This window comes from Rhinoraja longicauda, chromosome 21 (assembly GCF_053455715.1).
Source record: "Rhinoraja longicauda isolate Sanriku21f chromosome 21, sRhiLon1.1, whole genome shotgun sequence".
NCBI classification, from domain to species: domain Eukaryota; kingdom Metazoa; phylum Chordata; class Chondrichthyes; order Rajiformes; family Arhynchobatidae; genus Rhinoraja; species Rhinoraja longicauda.
The window spans coordinates 21,091,136-21,111,240 of NC_135973.1; the positions used below are offsets into that span (position 1 = coordinate 21,091,136).

Below are 20,105 nucleotides of genomic sequence, written 5' to 3' on the forward strand. Positions count from 1 at the left end.
CCCAGAGGGTAGTTCGCCATCCTTTGCTGGGCGGATGGGCCGAGGCTGCGGGGTTGACTGGAACTACAAATCCCAGCGGGCAGTGCGCCAACCGTTGGCGGTCCGGCGGCTTGAAGCGGCGCGCGATAGGTGGTTGGCCCGGGAACCTCGTTACTCACAGAGGCGATGGAAGCCTGGTGAGTTCCGGAGAGTGGAAGCCGATGAATGAGCCTCATTCAGGCCGAACGCGAGGGCAGGGAACGTTCTCTGGTACCTGCAATGGAAGTGCCAACCTTGAGCAAGTTGGCACCACATCAGCCTCAAAGTTCAAAGCTCCGGCCCGACCTGATTCATTCAACATGGAAACGGGCCTGTATGAAGTTGTGTGAATAACGACATGTAGTTAAACTTCATTCTGTGCTTTATTGACTGCGAGGCTGCAGCCTGTGCATTCCATTCCATCACTCCCTGAAGACTGTCCAAGCCTCGCTAGTAGCATGTACCAGATAAGGCATACCAGAAAAAGTCAAAGGGAAAACCCAACATGGATCAGGAATATAGTGACTGATCTACAAGGTCCTTCAGCCCAACTTGCCCATGCCAACTATGGTGCCCATCCATACTAGTCTCACCTGCCCATGTTTGGCCCACATCCCTCTAAACCTTTTGTATTCAGGTACCTTTTCAGATTCCAACTCTTAAAGAGCTGCATATCTAATCAGTCTGATGAAGGGTCCCCACCAGAAACATCGCCTGTCCATTCCCTCCACAGATACTGCCTGATCCCCTGAGTTCTTCCAGCATTTGTGTTTTGCTCAAGATTTCAGCATCTGCAGATCCTTGTGTTCAAGAGATTCAAGAGATTCAAGATAGCTTTATTTGTCATCCAATATTGGACGAAATTCACACATCCAATACTCTACTGCCGTGTGCCAAAGCATCCCAACCTCCCATATAAACTAACGCACTGATTTGGTGCTTTAACATCTCGGTTTTAAAATACTTATTCTTGTTTTCAAATCCTTCCCAAGTTCTTGCCTCTCCCTATCACCAAAGCATCTTCCCATTTTTTTAACTGTTGGAGATTTCTGCAATACATAGAACAATATAGCACAGCACAGGAAACTACAGCACAATAGCAGGCCCTTTGACCCACAATGTCTAAGCCGAACATGATCCTGTCAAACTGATCCCCTCTGCCTGCATGTGATCCATATCCCTCCATCTCCTGCATATCCATGTGCCTACCTCAAAACCTCTTAAATGCCAGGATCATATCTGCCTCCACCACCACTGGCAGCGCGTTCTAGGCACTCTGTGAATAAGACTTACCCCGCACTTCTCTTATAAACTTTGTTCTTCTCAGCTTAATGGTAATCTTCCAATAACGACATCTGCACCTCTAACTTTACAATTTCTAAGGCAGTCCCTTGGGGTGCAGAAATATTGTTTCTGTTTCACTCTTGTGGGCTCTGAGGCGGTTTGAGGTCAATGTGTGGAAATTACAGACTCTTCTACAGATGGGGCTGGGACAGGTGGATTGGTAGTTTGTGAGACACAAGGAACTGCAGATGCTAAAATCTTGAGCAAAAATCAAAGTGCTGGAAGAACTGCACTTTTCGGGTCAGGCAGCATCTGTACAGGGAATAGACAAGTGACATTTCGGGATGGGAAGCTTTTGGTGGTTTGTGAAGTGTTGTGCACTTTCCGTTGCTTACGCAGGGCCTCTATGTGCTCCCAATGTATTGACTCAAAATTCTTAATATCATCCCAAATGCTCCTTCTCTACATTAAGCAGTCATGAGCACATATGATAATTTATCACTCTTGGCTTTTAACAAAGATTTTCCAAGGTGCCAATAGGGGTGTTGCAATCTTCAAGAAGATTTTGATCATTTCCTTAAATCTTTTCCTCCGTTTGTCTGGTTATCTCTTCCCATGAGAGAACTCATAATAGAGTGTATTTTGGGAGGCCTGTGTCAGGCATGCAAATAACTTGGCTGGCCCATCATTACTGCTGTGCCTTCAGCCGTGAAGGCCATTAACTCAATTTTTTCTGCAGCTCTTGTATTGCTTTAAGATTTCTGATGTGCATTTGATCACCTGATCTAACATGTCTAATCTGCCATCGATGCATTTTTTACCTTCAGGCTCGGCTATTCGGACACTTTTCCATTCACACTGATATGTCTACTTGCACTAAACCTGAGGCCATCTAAGATTAGGATTCTGTTGACTGTGCTAACTACTATGGACTACAATTCCCCATCACCTCTTTAAATGCTGACCCACGTATGGTGCCGTCTAATCAACCCATCACTTTTGATTATTAAAATTGTCATCAAATCCAAGCATGGTTGTGTTCTTTCTTATATTTGCAAATTACTCCTGATGTACAACCATTTGAGACCCCAACGTTCAGGAATCCAAGAGCCAGCTGAATTGGCATCTGTCCTGTATCTGGCCAAAGATTCAATTTCCATTTTGGAGACAATCATGAAATATAGCTACTTTAGACTTTAGAGATACAGCGTGGAAACAAACCTTTTGGCCCGCTGAGTCCATGTCGACCTGCGATCACCCCTTACGCTAGCACTATCCTACACACTAGGGATAATTTACAATTTTATCAAAGCCAATTTACCTACAAACATGTACATCTTTGGAGTGTGGGAAGAAACCGGATCACCGGGAGAAAACTCACGCTTTCACAGGGAGAATGTAAAAACTCCGTACAGACAGCACCCATAGTCGGGATCAATCCTAAGTCTGCACCACTGTGCCACCCATAAACCCTTTCAAACCCTTTAAAAAATATATATAATCCTTTCTTCCATCTCGACGATTAATTGTCAACGTGTAAGAAAATAACTGCAGATGCTGGTGCAAATCGAAGGTATTTATTCACAAAATGCTGGAGTAACTCAGCAGGTCAGGCAGCATCTCAGGAGAGAAGGAATGGGCGACGTTTCGGGTCGAGACCCTTCTTCAGACATTTGTAATTTATTGAATGTTTAAAGTGTTGGATTAACATTGTTGTATTTGAAGAATTTCAAGGAACTCCAGGTGTTGGTTTACCAAAAAAGACACAAAGTGCTGGAGTAACTCAGCGAGTCAGAACATGACTAAGTGACATTTCTGATCATGACCCCTCTTCAGATTGTTGTATTTAAAGGTTTTTTTGTGGTTTGTTAATTATCGATGTCAATGCCTTCCATGTGTTTTGTGAGTTTGTTTCAATAGTACTTTGTTTTCTGTTCATTTAGTTTGGAGCCTGCAAGAGCGATCAAGGCAATTGACCAGAAGTCAGTGCACCAGATTTGTTCTGGGCAAGTCGTGCTAAGTCTCTGCACTGCTGTAAAAGAACTGGTGGAAAATTGCATAGATGCTGGAGCTACCAACATTGGTGAGGACAGAAATAATTAAATTATATCTTTAATATTTTTCAACAGTGTACATTTGTATAGGTCTTTTCACGGAAATGGGTCAGTCATGATAGGCCAAGTGGGTTCCACCTATATCATTCTGTGATAAACAGAACAGTACAGCACAGGAACAGGCTCTTCAACCCACAATGTCTCTGCCGGACATGATGCCAAGTTAAGCTGATCTCATCTGCCTGTACATTGTTTGCTCTATTACTCAGTGTAAAGGTTACTTAATTTATACAAGGTGCTGTATTTGCTTTTTATAAAATCAATACAACTCTGAACAGAAACTGTACAAATAGATGTCTGAATTTCTCTTTAGATTAGAGATAGAGCTTGGAATCAGGTCCTTTGATCCGTTGTGTCCACCGCAACCATTGATCAACCGTTCACACTCTTTCTGTTATCCAACTTTCGCATCCACTCCAACACACTAAGGCAATTTACAGCAGCCGATTAACCCGCAAACCTGTATGACTTTGGGATGTGTGAGGCAGCAGCTCTACCTGCTGCCCATTTTATTATTGCAGTTAAATGTTTAACTATAATTAGAGCAGGTGACTTAGAAGAAATATTCAACGAGGGATTAAATGTAATCCTTTCTCTTACACTGGATCTTTTTTCAGAGATTAGATTGAAAGAATTCGGAGCAGACTTGATTGAAGTATCGGATAATGGAGATGGAGTGGAGGAGAAAAACTTCAAAGGACTAAGTAGGTCTTTCTTTCTTTCACGGAATAGGTACACCAGCAAGCTCATATTTATTGTGATTTCCTAACAGAGTTAGTGCTGAGCTGCTTTCTTGAATCATTACAACCTGTATGTTGAAGTAACTCCTTGGAGTACGAGATGGAGATTTCAAACCAAACATTGTCCTATTCCAATAATTTTAAGTTGACAGTGATCTCAATGGCTCAGTGATACATTATTGTCACATGCACCTAAGTGCCGAGATAATTAACTTATTGCATACAATTCAGTAAAATCTTACTATACATGAGCACAACCCAAGAGTGTAAGAATAGTAGATTACTGAGGCAGTACACAAGAGTCGCCACGTTTCCGGCATCAACTTGTATACTTCCAGTTTCATCTCTGTTGTGCCTTTCATTTATTTAGTAAAGAGGTGCTTAGGTGACCCTTACTCTGGGTGCAAGACATTTACTTAGTCTGATAGTCCTAACCCTTTATAAAGAAGATGGCTCAAATGTCACCTGTGGTTTGGTGTTGAGACTCTTTTAAAATATAGATTAGAAGTCCATAGAATAATGCCTCCAAGGTTTTAACTTTAACAGTGACTAAGAATTTGTTATTGAAATACAAATAAAATATACCTGCTAAATTTACATGATAAATTAATATTTTTATATATATTGCAAATGTATATTTCTTCATTTTTTTAAGCACTGAAGCACTACACATCCAAGTTACAAGATTTCTCTGACCTTTTGCATGTGGAGACATTTGGATTTAGAGGAGAAGCCTTAAGCTCCTTATGTGCTCTGAGGTACAGTGAGATCTAAAATCTTCAGTTCTGTAGCTCTATATGTAGATTCTGGGGTAGGCATTATTGTTTTCTGGATCCACGCAGTTGTGGGGATGAGTGTGTAGAACTGGAAAGATTTATAGTATGATTAACCTACTTGCAGACATTGTTGTGAACATTGCTTTCATGGTTTTCCTCACCCTCAGTATGTTCATGTGCAGTCAACTTTGTATTGATCTCTTAGCAAGCAAGTAAGAATTTCATTGTTCTATCTATGATAATGAAACAGTCTTGATTCTTGACTCTTATGTTTAAGATTTGTACCGAGACTCTTCCAAAGTAAAAGTAAAATGGTTTATTCCCAAAATTGAGACGACAAAAGATGTGTACAAGAAATGTATATAAACATAGCACAAAAAGTAAGGAAATTTGTGTTTGGTAGATTATTTCTTTGTTGTAACAATGCTTCTTGGCAATAAATCTTATACCGTTGGAAAGCCTGTTTATTTCCCTTTTAAATGGTGCCACATTTGTAAGGAACATGCATTTGTGGGATGAGCAGCAGAGCTGAGTATGTGGGTTGCGTTCATGAAAAATCTGCCAAATCTTCTCTGCCAATGCCAAACAGCTTATTCTGCCATTGACTCTTGTTCGGTGTTGTTTGGTGGATTGGATGATTGAAGTCTGAAGAAACAAGACATATTGGCAATTTAACAATTTATTCATTTAATAAACAGGAGCCTCAGTAGCGTGTGGAAGAACCATACACAGCCCCAACAGCCTGGCACCTCCTCCTCATGCTGGTCACCAGCCTGGTCACACACTGTTGTGGGATGGCATCCCATTCTTCAACCAGCATTTGTCGCAAGTCAGCCAACGTGGATGTGTTGGTCACTCTGGCACGAACAGCACGCCCAAGCTGATCCCACAAGTGTTCAATGGGGTTGAGGTCAGGACTGCTGGCAGGCCATTCCATCCTCTCCACTCCCAAATTCTGGAGGTAGTCTCTGAGAAACCCTGCTCTGTGGGGGCGAGCATTGTCATCTTGGAGGATAGAGTTCGGTCCCAGACTGTGGAGATATGGGATTGCCACTGGTTGCAGAATCTCATCTCGATATCTCTCTGCATTGAGATTGCCTCCAATGATGACAAGCCTCGTTTTATCCAGTGAGGGAGATGCCGCCCCACACCATCACACTGCCTCCACCAAAAGATGTTACTCTATCGGTGCAGCAATCAGCATAGCGTTCTCCGCGTCTTCTCCACACTTTGACCCTATGATCCAACTGCCGTAGGCAGAATCTGGACTCATCGCTGAACATAACGTTCCTCCACATGTTCAGGTTCCAGTGCACGTGTTGCCGACACCAGCGCAAACGGGCCTGACGGTGAAGGGCAGTCATGGCAGGCCTCCTGGCAGCCCTATGAGACCGCAAACCTTGACTGCAAATCTGTAGAAGACAGCCTAAGTGCTGACAGGGTGAGGAAACGGTCTTCTTCGGGTGTCGTCTTCTTGGGACGCCCACTTCGCGGCCTGTCTCTGACATCCCCCGTTATATGGAACTTGGCCTTCACTTTGGAGATGGTACTAGGGCTCACTCCAAATAATGCCGCAACTTGGTTTTGCGGAACACCAGCTTGAAGTTGCCCTATCGCACGGGCCCTATCCAGATCAGTCAAACGTGGCATGCCGATTCTTGGAGCAGACACCTACTGACCACTGTAGCAAGGCCCATGCTCACAGATGCTACCAATCAGGTGCCAATCAGGCACCTGATTGTCAGCACCTGGGGGTACCAGAAGCTCAAAACAAGAGTCAATAGCAACAGCAGAATAAGCTGTTTGGCATTGGCAGAGAAGATTTGGCAATTTTTTCATGGGCGCAACCCATATACTCAGCTCTGCTGCTCATCCCACAAATGCATGTTCCTTACAAATGTGGCACCATTTAAAAGGGAAATAAACAGGCTTTCCAACGGTATAAGATTTATTGCCAAGAAGCATTGTTACAACAAAGAAATAATCTACCAAACACAAATTTCCTTACTTTTTGTGCTACGTTTAGTTGTCATAAAGTATTTTAGATAGGCACATGGATATGGGTGTTTCTGTAAATTAGGGTACCAACCTGTGACATGGGTGGTACAACCTGTGACATGGGTGGCCAAATTTGAAAGTTATTAAATCATCATGAAATACCACAGCATTAAAAATGGGCCCACCTTTGATCCTTTTGAGCTAATTTGTGATAAAAACTTTACCAAAATTTAATATTTTTAGAATTTGAAAAAAAATAATTTATAAGACATATAAGGCATATGGGACACTTACTGATTTCGAAGCTCCCTTACAAAATATCGGCACCTAACCCACCACGAGGCCTGTAGTTCAAGCCAGGGTCATTATAATCGTGATGTTTGAATTTTGTAAAAAATCACATCGTGCAAAAACCCGCCTTTTGTAGCGCTGTAAATAGCATTCACGACGTTACTCAACAGCGGGGGGGGGGGGGGGGGGACCACAGAATAAGACATTGCTAAAATAGGTGAGCAAACTAGATTTTTATTTCATGATTTTAAGTTCTATTCATTATTAAGTATTTCAATGGAAAGCTTAAACACAAAATATAAACAATAAAAAAAGAAACAATAAATATAAAAACGGTTACTCTGCTTGTAATTCACACATTTGGCACGTGACCAAATTGACACTACTACTTACATTCTGCTGCAAAAACTTGGGGCATCAGAAAACCATCTTATCGGGTGATAAATGATAAAAATCATAAGCATAATCAGAATTTGGCTTAAATAGTTATTTAATTGCAAAATTAATGTAATCTTTCTGGTATAAATTAGCCTAAGAATTTGATGAAATCCTGCTTGAAAAAAGGCAAAAAAACACGGACATATTGGATATTTTTCTGTGTGATAACAGATATATTTTTGCTTCATCACATTATTTTGGCTCTCCACTATGATCTGTACTACTTAAAATACAGGATATGAAACAATGGGAATATTACATAAAAAACAGGAAAATAACCTGGAAGTTTGGAGACCTTCAGTTTCACAACTGAGTGCTGTATTTACGGAAACACCCATATGCAGGGAATGGAGAGAGATAAATCGTATGCAGGCAGAGGAGATTAGTTTAACATGGCATTATGTTCAGCACTGACAATGTGGGCCTGTGTTCTATGTTGAGGAATTGAATCCTAGGAAGAGATTTATGAACAAAGACAAGATTTTTGAGCTGAATATTTTGTAAGACAAGAGCCGTGTATATCGGTGAAAGGCTGTGTGGTTAGTTCGAAGAATGAGTATTCTTCACGGACTGAGGTCCAGCAAGAAAACTAAGAGTTGGCCAGTCTGGATAGCGTGAAGCTTTTGATAAATAATGGTTTAACTAATACTTTAATTCAAAAGAAGGTTAGACTGTGCTGGGAATCTCTTAACATTATCCTTTTGCTCTTGCCAGCAACCTGTCAATTGTGACTTGCCACAAGACTGCCAAAGTTGGAACCCGCCTGTTATTTGACAACAATGGGCATATCAGCCAAAAGATGCCACAGCCTCGACAGCAAGGGACAACTGTAAATGTTCAGCAGCTGTTTAATACACTTCCGGTCAGACACAAAGAGTTTTTGCGACATATTAAGAAGGTGGGTTATATTTTATTTAGAAGTTTATTTCAAGTAAACCAATACAAATATAGGGGGATGGCACAGTGGCGCGGCTGGTAGACCTGCTGCATCACACGTCAGAGTCCTGGGTTCGATCCTGACCTCAGGTGCTATCTGTGTGAAGTTTGCACGTTCTTCCTGTGAACACGGGGGTTTACTCCGGGTGCTCTGGTTTGTTCCCACATCCTAAAGACGTGCGGGTTTGTGGGCTGATTGGCCTCTGTAATTTGCACCTCTGCGAAAATAGGATAACATTTTTGAATGTTATTGAATGATCAGTGGTTGAGTGGACTGAAGGGCCTGCTTTTATGCTGTGACTTTAAATTAAAGAGTCAAGGCAAAACATTTACAAATTTAAATCATTCAATCCCTCCCTGGGTGTAATGTGGGTTCCTAACTCCTATGAAGCTGAGGTGGTCCAACAAATGGAACGCTCTATGATTCCCATACATGACTGGTAAAGTGGGTGGAATTTATAGACCAGAATTAAAACCTAGACTGCTGGAAACAGAGTCTGAAAATTGGAAAGCAAAATATCCATTGTAGTTTAGTTTAGAGATACAGTGCAGAAACAGGTTCTTCAGCCCACCGAGTCCACACTGACCCAGCGTTCACCCATACATTAGTTCTATCCTGCACACTATGGCCAATTTGCAGAAGCGAATTAACCTACAAACCAGCGTGTCTTTGGAATGTGGGAGGAAATTGGAGCACCCGGAAAGAACCCGCACGGTCACAGGGAAAACATACAAACTCCATGCCGACAGCACCCATAGTCACGATTGAATCTGAGTCTCTGACACTGTGAGGCTGCAAATCTACCGCTGTGCCACCGTGCTGGCCCAAGTTTAGATTTGGGAAACTTGTTATCCAACAATTCTAATCACACAATATGCATTGTATTGAAAAGAAATTGTTCAAATTGCACAGTTTGAAACTCTGTGTGAAACTCTGGAAATTCTGTTTCAAATGTAACTCTTTTGTTTTTAAATTTAAAACAGGAATACAGTAAAATGGTGCATGTGCTCCAGGCCTATTGCATCATATCCACCGGGGTACGGATCTCCTGCACAAATCAGGTTGGACAAGGAAAGAAAAACCCTGTCATTTCCACAAGTGGCTGCTCCTCGTTAAAGGAGAACATAAGTGCTGTATTTGGAGCAAAACAGGTGAAAAGGTTCATCATGTATCTTAACGTGGCACAGAAATCCTTTAACTACATTTGCAATCTCTGCTTGGTCAGTCCACTTAACTCGTGCCAAGAAATTACCATAGTGCCTCCTACGTGAAGTGGATTTGGAGTATTACTTCCAGCCAATTTGTCAGCAGTTAGATTCTCTTGGAAAGAGAATTGTAAACTTATAACTTATTATTAACTTATTGTGTTATTAACTTAATGGGTCATAGAATTGAATCATAAAATTAATACAATATAGACTAATGCCATTGTGTTGTGCAGGGTATTTGTCAAACAATCCAATCAATCCCATTAGAAGATAGAACATCCAGTACAAGAACATGAGTTAGATTTAGCTCTAAGGATTAACGGAATCAAGGGATATGGGGAGAAAGCAGGAACAGGGTACTGATTTTGGATGATCAACCATGATCATATTGAATGGTGGTGCTGGCTCGAAGGGCCGAATGGCCTACTCCTGCACCTATTTTCTATGTTTCTAACAAGCCCTTCAGCCCACAATGTTGTCTGTGCCGAACATTATGTCAAGGCCTGCACAAGCAAAATAGTTTCATTCTGCGCACATAATTTTGTGCAGTATAACTTTTTTTATATTTACAGTTACAGAGTCTTGTCCCTTTTGTTCAACTAAGTCCTAGTGAAGCTATTTGTGAAGATTACGGAATTAATCCTGCTAACATTCCTGAAAAACTATACACGTAAGTAATAAACAATGGTTATCACTAAATTCAGATCCGAGGTAGTGAAAAACTTTGTTTTGCATGCTATCCAATCAGATCAGATAATATTATACATAAATACAATTGTCAAACTCTAGTACAAAAGGAAGAGCAAAGAGGAAGATACAGAGTGCAGGATATAGTTCTCAGCATTGTCGTGCACCAGTTCCGTAGACAAAGTCCAATGTCCACAATGGGTAGAGGTGAATTGGATAGTACCCTAGCAAATGGAAGGACTGTTCAGAAGCTTGATAACAGAGGGAAAGAAGCTGTTCCTGGGTCCAGTGTGCACATCTTCAAACTGCCTGATGGATGTGAGGAATAACCGGGGTGGAACATGCCTTTGATAATGTTAGATTAATGAGGATGGTTAGAACTAACACAAATGGAGTGTAAAAGCTGCAAAGTGTAAGGAATGCAAGCAAGTCAGGTCAGGCTAATGGAGATAGAAAATCTGCAATTTTGGTTCAGTTGGATGATTTAACCACAGAACTATTCGATCTTTCCTCATATTTAACCCATTCAACCTGAAAATCAACCTACTGAACCTTCTCTGAACACCTGCACAAGTATATTGTTGCTTAAATATGGTGAACAAAATGACATTGTTTTATGTGCTGTAACATTATCTTTCTTCTCTGTGCTATACTGAAGGATCACAGGTTTTGTGTCTCGTAGCGATCATGGAGTTGGTCGCAGTTCGACTGATCGACAGTTTTTCTTCATCAATCAACGACCGTGTGATCCAATAAAGGTAAGCAGCAGTCACGGTGAAAATGTATTAAATGCTAAACATGGATAGTTTACGTTTGGGTTCAGTACCCTTTGGTCTGATTGTGGTGGTGGGGAGTGATAACAAAGCTGGAAGAGAGGTGGGGGCAGGACAAAGACACACAAAGCTGACACACTCGGCGGGTCAGGCAGCATCTCTGGAGAACATGGATTGGCGACGTTTCAGGTCGGAACCCTTCAGGCTGGAGTCTGAAGAAGGTGAAGAGATGCTACCTGACCCGTTGAGTTACTCCAGCATTTTGTATGTATCTTTGATATAAAGCAGCATCTGCAGTTCATTTTTATGACATATTGACAAATGATAAGTGGTTATAGGTGAGGGGGGAATTTTGATAGGGGGATGGTTGGACAAAGGCAAGAGATGAAAAATCAAACAGTGCGAAATAAGGATTGAAGTGTGAATTGTGAAGCCAGAGTTATATGAAAGAGAAGAGGCAAGAGTGGAGGGGAACAAAGTGGAGGAAGGGGATTGCAAGCATTACTCAACGAGCCGGGATAGACTTACTGGGCCCAATTGTAGAACTACGATTGGGTTTTTTTACACTTGAGTCTTCTCCTGTTCTTCTTCATCACTCTCCACATCCTGCAAACCTTTATTTCTTTTGCCCTTGGGTATTTTTCTTCCAGCTTCCCTTTAAATTAATGCAAATGCAAGATGTGTGGCAATAGGTTGCACATTTTCTCCTGAATAAGGGCTGTTTTCCTGAACCTGTCTCATTTTTTGGTGACTGTATCATATCAATGATGTCTACTTTTCCTGCCCTCGAATGGAAGCTGACTCTCTGAGCTTGCTCAGTCGTTTACACCACCCCCAAAGTTAAAATAGCAGATAGTTTAATTGTTACAAAGGGAGAGAATATATCATGGTTAAACACAAAGTGCCGGAGTAACTCATGGGGGTCAGGCAGCAACTCTGGAGAAAAAGGATAGGTGACGTTTCAGGTCTGGACCCTTCATCAGATTGAAATAGATTATATGAAGGCAGATGAGATTAGTTTATCTTGGCATTGTGTTTGGCATTAGTATTGTGGGCCAAAGGCCCTGTTCCCCAACTGTACATTTCTCTATTATAAATAACACAAGTTTTTGTTTTCTTTTAGATTTCAAAGCTTGTAAATGAAGTATATCACATGTACAATAGGCATCAGTACCCATTTGTTGCCCTGAATGTCTGTGTTGATTCTGGTAAGTGGAGTTAAACACTGTATGTTTTTTTTAAAAAATCATTCCTAATCAGAATTTTAGATGCAAGATAAATTAACCGATTTTCTTTAAATTGGGAGAAATAAATAATCTGTGGATTGAATGTTATAGACAATAGGTGCAGGAGTAGGCTATTCGGCCCTTCGAGCCAGCACGAATGGCTCAATTGGTCCATTGAGATCAATGTGATCATGGCTGATCATCCACAATCAGTACCCCGTTCCTCCCCTCTCCCCATTCCCCCTGACTCCGCTATCATTAAGAGCTCCATCTAACTCTCTCTTGAAAGCATCCAGAGAATTCGCCACCACTGCCTTCTGAGGCAGAGAATTCCACAGATTTACAACTCTGAGTGAAAAAGTTTTTCCTCATCTCCGTTCTAAATGGCCTACCCCTTATTCTTAAACTGTGGCCCCTGGTTCTGGACTCCCAAATATTGGGAACATGTTCCCTGCCTCTAGTATAAGAAAATAACTGCAGATGCTGGTACAAATCGATTTATTCACAAAATGCTGGAGTAACTCAGCAGGTCAGGCAGCATCTCGGGAGAGAAGGAATGGGTGACATTTCGGGTCGCCCAATCCCTTAATAATCTTATATGTTTCAATAAGATCCCCTCTCATCCTTCTAAATTCCAGTGTATACAAGCCCAGTCGCTCCAGCCTTTCAGCATACGACATTCCCGCCATTCTGGGAATTAACCTAGTGAACCTATGCTGCAATCCCCCAATAGCAAGAACGTCCTTCCTCAAATTTGGAGACCAAAACTGCACACAGTACTCCAGGTGTGGTCTCACTAGGGCCCTGTACAACTGCAGAAGGACCTCTTTGGTTCTATACTCAATGTTGCAATGGATTTCTGTTCTAATAATTTACTTGCTGAATTTGTGGAATTCACTGCCACAGGTGGCTTTAAAGGCCAAGTCATTGGGTATTTTTAAAACAAGAGATTGATAGATTTTTAATTAGTATGGGTGTTAAAGGTTACGGGAAGAAGGCAGAAGAATGGGGTTGAGAGGGAAAAAGAGATCAGCCATGATCGAATGGCGGAGTAGACTTGATGGGCTGAATGGCCTAATTCTGCTGCTGTGTCATAGATTTAATCAAGCAAGAGTATGTATCCTCGTGGATAAATAACCACACATGAGATGACTAGATCCACTAAGATCTGTTTTGCTATTTCTAGAGTGTGTTGATGTCAATGTTACACCGGACAAAAGGCAAATTCTTCTTCAGGAAGAAAAGCTCCTTCTTGCAATCCTGAAAACGTCGCTGGTTCAGATGTACAATTCTGATGTCAACAAGCTCAATGTTAATCAGAAGTTTCATCAGATGACAGGTAAAAACTATTGTGGCTGTTTGTTTGCTGTGGAGTTGCCAATTTTTTGATTATTGTTTTCTAATGGTTACTTCAAAGACTAAAAATGGGATGATGCAAACAAAATTACTGCTGTATTTGAGAGTAGATTACACTGGCTCAGTTTGTAATCCTGAGCTATTGCAATATGGTTACTGTTGTCATGTAGTCAAACACAACAGTCAGATTTTGCACAGAAAAATGTGCTTTAAGTTATACAACAGAACATTTATACAACAGAACAGAAAAGTGTGGCGCAGGTGATAGAGCTGCTGCCCCACTGCACCAGAAACTCAGGTTTGATCCTGACCTTGGGTGCTGTCTGTGTGGAGTTTGCACTTTCTTTCTGTGACCGCATTGGGTTTCCTCCAGGTGCTTCAGTTTCCTAAAGATGTGCAGGTTGGTAGGTTAATTGGCCTCTGTAAATTGCCGCTTGTTTGTAGGAGAGTGGGAGAATCGAGGGGAGTTGAACACAATATGGAGAGAATAAAGTTGGATTAGACTAGTGTAGAGTGTGCAAATGGGTGGTTAATGGTTGGCTGGTTGATGGGCCAAACGGCCTATTTCCATACTGTATCTCTTTTTTTTAAATTACATTTTTTGAAGGCGATTGAGGTATTTATTGCTTTTAGTTGCACCTAATTACGAATAAATTATTTCCAGCACAGAATTCTTGTACATCTTGATCAGCGCTTCCAAAAGGAAATTATCTGATCTGCTTCAATAGGATGCAGCTTTTCATTGTACCTCCATGGTCATGAGTAGTAAACCCATACCTCAAACCCATCCTTTGTATTTTGGATGATTTATTTTGTGCTTCTGTTTTCAGTTTTAGGCACCTCTGAGAAGGCTCCCCAGGCAGTAGGTTCGGAGTCCTTTATTCACGACGAACAGGAAGCTGCTCCTGTGCATTCAGAGAGGAATATAAGTATTGCCAGATTACGTGAGTCATTCTCCCTACAGCAGTCCTTGTCCTGCAGTTCAAAGTGCAGTGAAAAGCAGGGTCTGCCACTGCAAAGGAAGCTGCATGTGTTTTTGACCAGTTGTAAGCGGAGCAGAGCTCAGACTGGCTCCCATGACGAGTTGCCACCCAGAACCCCCAATCATTTGGAGAGAGACTGCAAAAGTTCTGAGAGTGAAACGGATTCTGGAAAAGGTAGCACACCATGCTCATTGATCGGAAGTAGCACACCAGAAGTTAACACTCCAGCCAAATCTAGCGACGCCTCTGACAGTGCAGCTAGCTCACCCATCGCACTGCTGAATTTTGCAGAAGCTCAGAAAAGGGATGATGAGCTGAAAACTGCAGCAACAATCTGTGATGTTTTAATTCCTTGCACCACAGAGTCCACAGAGTCCACAGAGAGAACTAGTTTAACAGGAAGTTGCAGCCAGCCACCGGAGGTTTCCCACTTGTACGATAACACCTTCCAGGGTGCAAAACGCACCAAGGTTGAAGGGCTGTGTTTAGATGTTGACTTGTCTTTGGGTCTCGGACCTTCTGAGAAATTAGAATTTGATAGACCAGTAGAAATGAATAAAAAGACTGTGAAGTTCCCATTTTCCATGAGCTGCCTTGCTGAAAAGGTGAAGCTGATCGGTATGCAGCAAGCACAGCAGGAAGAGGCACAGAGACGTAGGCGATTCCGTGCCCAGATTAATCCTGGAGATAATCAAACGGCAGAAGAGGAACTCCGTAAAGAAATCAGGTAATGAAATTGTCAGTATTTGTATGAATAACAAGCTTTCCTCAGTAAGGGCATTGAGCATATATGTTAGGATGTCCAAAACTGGACACAATACTCTTTAAAAAATCATGCTTAAATGGTGAAGAAGGGTCTCGACCCGAAATGTCAACTATCCATGTTCTCCAGAGATGCTGCCTGACCCGCTGAGTTACTCCAGCACTTTGTGTCCTTTTGTGTATTAACCAAGATCAGCAATTCTTTGTTTCTACATTGGGTTGCAGTTGGACAAGATGTTGGTGAGGTGCAGAAACAAGGAACTACTAATGCTGTTTAACAAAAAAAGACACAAAGTGCTGGAGTGATTCAAAGCGTCAGGCAGCATCTCTGGAGAATATGGATAGATGACGTTTCAGATGGAGCATTCTTCAGTCTGAAGAAGGGTCACGACTCGAAACGTCACCAATCCATGTTCTCCAGAGATACTGCCTGACCTACTGAGTTACTCCAGCACTTTGTGTCTTTTGGATTCTCTCTGGGGCTGCTGCCCGGTGCCTTGTAAGGATCCAATAGGCCAAACAGCTTACTATATTGTCATAAGTGTAATATAAAATATATTATATATAACATTAAAGACAGAAACAGTTTTGGAAGATTGGCGTGTTTTCTCCAGTGATTTATGGCCGCAATGTATTAAATGGTTTGTTTTTTCTTCCCTGCAGCAAAGATATGTTTGCAACCATGGAGGTTCTTGGCCAGTTTAACCTGGGATTTATTATTGCCAAGCTTGGATCGGACTTGTTCATTGTCGACCAGCATGCCACTGATGAGAAGTACAACTTCGAGATGCTGCAACAGCACACCGTTCTCCAAGGTCAAAAGCTGATAGCGTAAGACTTTCGCTTCTTGTATGTTTTACTTCTAGCAAAATGCTTTGCACTCAACAGTAGGCATTTTGGGAATTCTCTGCCCTTGCAAGGACAATCGATTTCACAGTCAAGGTCACTGTTTTTATTAACGGTGTATAAGTGAGGGAGCACAAAAGGTTGAAGAAGGGTCTCGACCCGAAATGTCACCCATTCCTTCTTTCCCAAGATGCTGCCTGACCCGCTGAGTTACTGCAGCATTTAATGCCTAGCACAAAAGGTTCTCTCTTTATCTTGGTACATGTGACGATAATAAGCCAATAACAATAACGATCAGCAATGATCTAATTGAATGTTGGATCAAAAATGAGAACTGGTCTCCTTCACTTCCTGTGTTCATAGCCTTTTACAAGTTCATAAGTTATAGGAGCTCCTCCAAGCGCCAGAGACCCAGGTTCGATCCTGACTATGGGTTCTGGTTGTACAGTGTTTATATGTTCTCCCTGTGAACTGCGTGGGTTTCCTCCAGGCGCTCCGGTTACCTCCCACATTCCAAAGAGGTACGGGTATGTAGGTTAATTGGCTTCTGTAAATTGTTCCTCGTGTGTAGGATAGAACTGGTGTACGGGTGATCGCTGTTCAGTATGCATTCAAGTGTTAGGCACTAGTGCTTTCAAATGATGGGCACTAAAGGGTAAATAATTGCTGCCTGTTGGAAAGAGCAGAGGAATTGGACACAGTGCTGGAGTAACTCAGCAGGTCAGGCAGCATCTCTGGAGAACGTAGATAGGTGACATTTTGGGTTGAGACCTTAGAAGACTGAAGAAGGGTCCTGACCTGAATTGAATCTGAATGGATTGTTCCAAGAGCTGCAATAGACTCAATGGGCCGAATGGCTCCTTTGCCATTACAATTTTGTTTTACTAACAGAATTGTTTTCTGTTTCTGTTCTATGATTTCAGACCCCAAAATCTTTACTTAACAGCAGTGAATGAAACTATACTGATGGAAAACATGGACATCTTCAGAAAGAATGGGTTTGAATTTATTATAAACGAGGAAGGTTGGTTTTACCCTTTGCACTTACAACACATGGCAGAGATTTTATTAAAGAGTTTTGTTTAGATCTATTAAATATCTGTATTTTTGCAAACATTGGAACAAGTCCTCCCTGAATTACGAACACCCAACTTATGAACAGTCCGTATGCATAGGCGGGTGAGATGGATGGAGATGGATTTGCCAGCTGCTCTAGGTTGCAAGCATCTTCTGCCGGCGGGATCAGGGTATTTCTGCCTGCCGGCCGTCACTCTTCCCTCCCCCCTCCCCCAACTCCACCCCCCCCCCCCCCCCCCCAAGAGCTGCACCAGTCAGAGGCTAGATTGAACAGTGCTGAGCAGACTCTGCACCCTCCTGCTCTCTCTCCCGTGGCACAGTGGAGCAGTTGCTGCCTCACAGCACCAGAGACCCGGGTTCGGTGCTGATCACAGGTGCTGTCTGTATAGAGTTTGCACGTTCCCCCGTGACTGCATAGGTTGCCTCCGAGTGCTCCAGTTTCCTCCCACATTCCAAAGATGTGCAGGTTTGCGGGTTAATTGGCCTCTGTAAATTGTCCCTATTGTGGAGGATAGAACTAGTGTACGAGTGATTTTTACTGCGTGGACACCTGTTTCATTGCAACACCTGCTCACGGATTTTTATCTTCAATTTCCTCTACAGCACCTCCCACAGAGAGAGTGAGACTGGTTTCTTTGCCAATGAGCAGGAACTGGACGTTTGGCGTACAAGATATCGAGGAGCTGATTTTCATGTTGAGCGATAGCCCAGGTGTCATGTGTCGGCCCTCCAGAGTGAGACAAATGTTTGCTTCCAGAGCCTGCAGGAAATCAGTAAGTGCTCCCCAGCATGTTTCCACTAATAAGTACAATTAGGCATAGATAGAGTAGACAGTGGCATAGATAGGGTAGATAGTCAGAACCTTTGTCCCAGAATGGAAAACTCAAATACCAGTGGGCTTAGCTGTACGGTGAGAGGGGCAAAGTTTAAAGGAGATGTGTGGGACAATATTTTTACGCAAAGGGTGGTGAGAGCCTGGATCATGCCACCTGGGGTGATGGTTGAGACAGATATGGTATTGGCATTTAAGAAACTTTTTGGATAAGTTCCTGGATATACGGAATGGAGGTGAATGGATTATGTGCTGGCAGATAAGAGTTAGTATTGGCACCATGTTTGGAACAGACATTGTGGTCCAAAGGGCCTGTTCTTGTATAGTACTGTTCTATGTATAGTTGGACATCAGAATGATTACCAGAATTTTTGTTTTGCAGCATGTTTAATGTCTCTAGTGACACCAAGCCTGCAGTGTAATGCGACCAGTTCCTCAGAAATTAATTTTCTGAATCTAAATCCCAACGAGACTTACCAACTTTTACAGATGCACCATAGAAAGCATTTCATCGGGATGCATGACAGCTTACTCATTGCAGCACTCTGTTCTCTCTTTGTAGCTAGCGGGTGACATTCACATTCAGGTTGTTAATGTAAAAACAACTAAGGTCCCAACCTTTCATCAATCATTGATTCCTCACAAGAGTCGGCCTATTCCAAGACACAATCTTGAACCCAAGGATGGTATCAATGTATTTACATTATGCAACTCTCTTATCAACAGGTGATGATTGGGACTGCGCTTACTGTCAATGAGATGAAGAAGTTGGTTACGCACATGGGTGAGATAGAACATCCCTGGAACTGTCCGCATGGACGCCCAACCATGAGACATCTAATCAACCTCGACATGATATCTGGGGAATGATTGTCTGTGCTTAGACCATGTATATTAAACAATGAGTTATAGAATAGCTGCATTGGTGCTTGCTGTTCAATATGCATTTCTATTAAGGAGAGTGCTAAAGGAATCTGCATTAAACAGGGTTTCAACGACATTATATGTTGAGAGAGGTATTACTGACCACACTACTATGGTAGAAACCTGGCTAAGTTGGAAACTGCTACTCTCCCTACTGTTGTTGGCTGGGAATCTGGAATCCAGCATTGAATTGCCCATAGTTTGGAGTGCAGAAGCTGTGTGTATCAATGAGCTGCCAACCCTAGAGGTAATACAGACATTAGTGTGGAGATCAGGCCTGCATTCTGGCCAGCAGGGTGGGTCTGGGTGTTGGACTAGCAGCATCTAAGCCCCACCATTGAGCATGAGGCATCTGTACTCTTCACCCCGGCCCGCTCGTCACCAGGCAGCCTCCTCACATCAAGCCATGAAGGGATTCCTTGCTGGGTTGTGTTAGCAAAAGCATAGGGATTCGCACAAGAGTAGGAAGGATAGGTGTTTGTGGCAGCTTCCCACTGCAGTAAAGTGGATGGGTGTCTGCATCAGCTTTCCAGCATAGCTGCTCACAACCTGAGCAGTTGTCTTTTTAAATGCAGCAGGATGCTATCCGTTAGTGTTCAGACTGGAAGACCAAAAGCGCTATAATGCTCAGCAGAATAGCGCTAAGTGGGTTACCAGAACATATTATTCTCAAACTTGGAGCATCAAACACAATTATATTGTACAGTAGCAAATTACCCTCTTTTTGGAATAGTGCATTACATTGTAAAATGTTTATCAATATTTTAGTTGTGGAAATGCCAAACACTTGTTTCATTTCTATTAAAATTTTAATTTGAAAAGAAATCTTTGTACT

General features: G+C 42.3%; 1 protein-coding gene across 3 annotated transcripts; it reads left to right on the plus strand.

Annotated features, from left to right (window-relative positions):
* Positions 1–52: 52 nt before the first annotated feature.
* On the plus strand, positions 53–20,001 carry pms2 (PMS1 homolog 2, mismatch repair system component). 3 transcript variants are annotated; one of them, XM_078418061.1, is made up of 15 exons: positions 53–176; positions 3,246–3,385; positions 4,034–4,120; positions 4,812–4,914; positions 8,374–8,557; positions 9,580–9,747; positions 10,377–10,474; positions 11,150–11,249; positions 12,388–12,472; positions 13,677–13,829; positions 14,677–15,556; positions 16,255–16,422; positions 17,361–17,461; positions 18,118–18,287; positions 19,073–20,001. In XM_078418061.1, exons 1-15 carry the CDS (start codon positions 166–168, stop codon positions 19,214–19,216), a joined length of 2,592 nt encoding a protein of 863 aa, XP_078274187.1. In that variant the 5' UTR covers positions 53–165; the 3' UTR covers positions 19,217–20,001. The 3 variants fall into 3 exon arrangements, with proteins under 3 accessions (XP_078274187.1, XP_078274186.1, XP_078274189.1); XM_078418060.1 differs by lacking the exon at positions 53–176 and adding an exon at positions 481–655; XM_078418063.1 differs by lacking the exons at positions 53–176; positions 3,246–3,385; positions 4,812–4,914 and having other exon boundaries at positions 4,089–4,120.
* The last annotated feature ends 104 nt before the right edge of the window (positions 20,002–20,105 follow it).

Bases quoted from the DNA above. Each gene is read 5' to 3' on its own strand.
- pms2 (XM_078418060.1), top strand. From the start codon at position 618: ATGTTTGGCCCACATCCCTCTAAACCTTTTGTATTCAG. The intron at 3,386-4,033 runs GTGAGGACAGAA...ATCTTTTTTCAG, and splicing joins TGCTGGAGCTACCAACATTG to AGATTAGATTGAAAGAATTC. The intron at 10,475-11,149 runs GTAAGTAATAAA...GCTATACTGAAG, and splicing joins ATTCCTGAAAAACTATACAC to GATCACAGGTTTTGTGTCTC.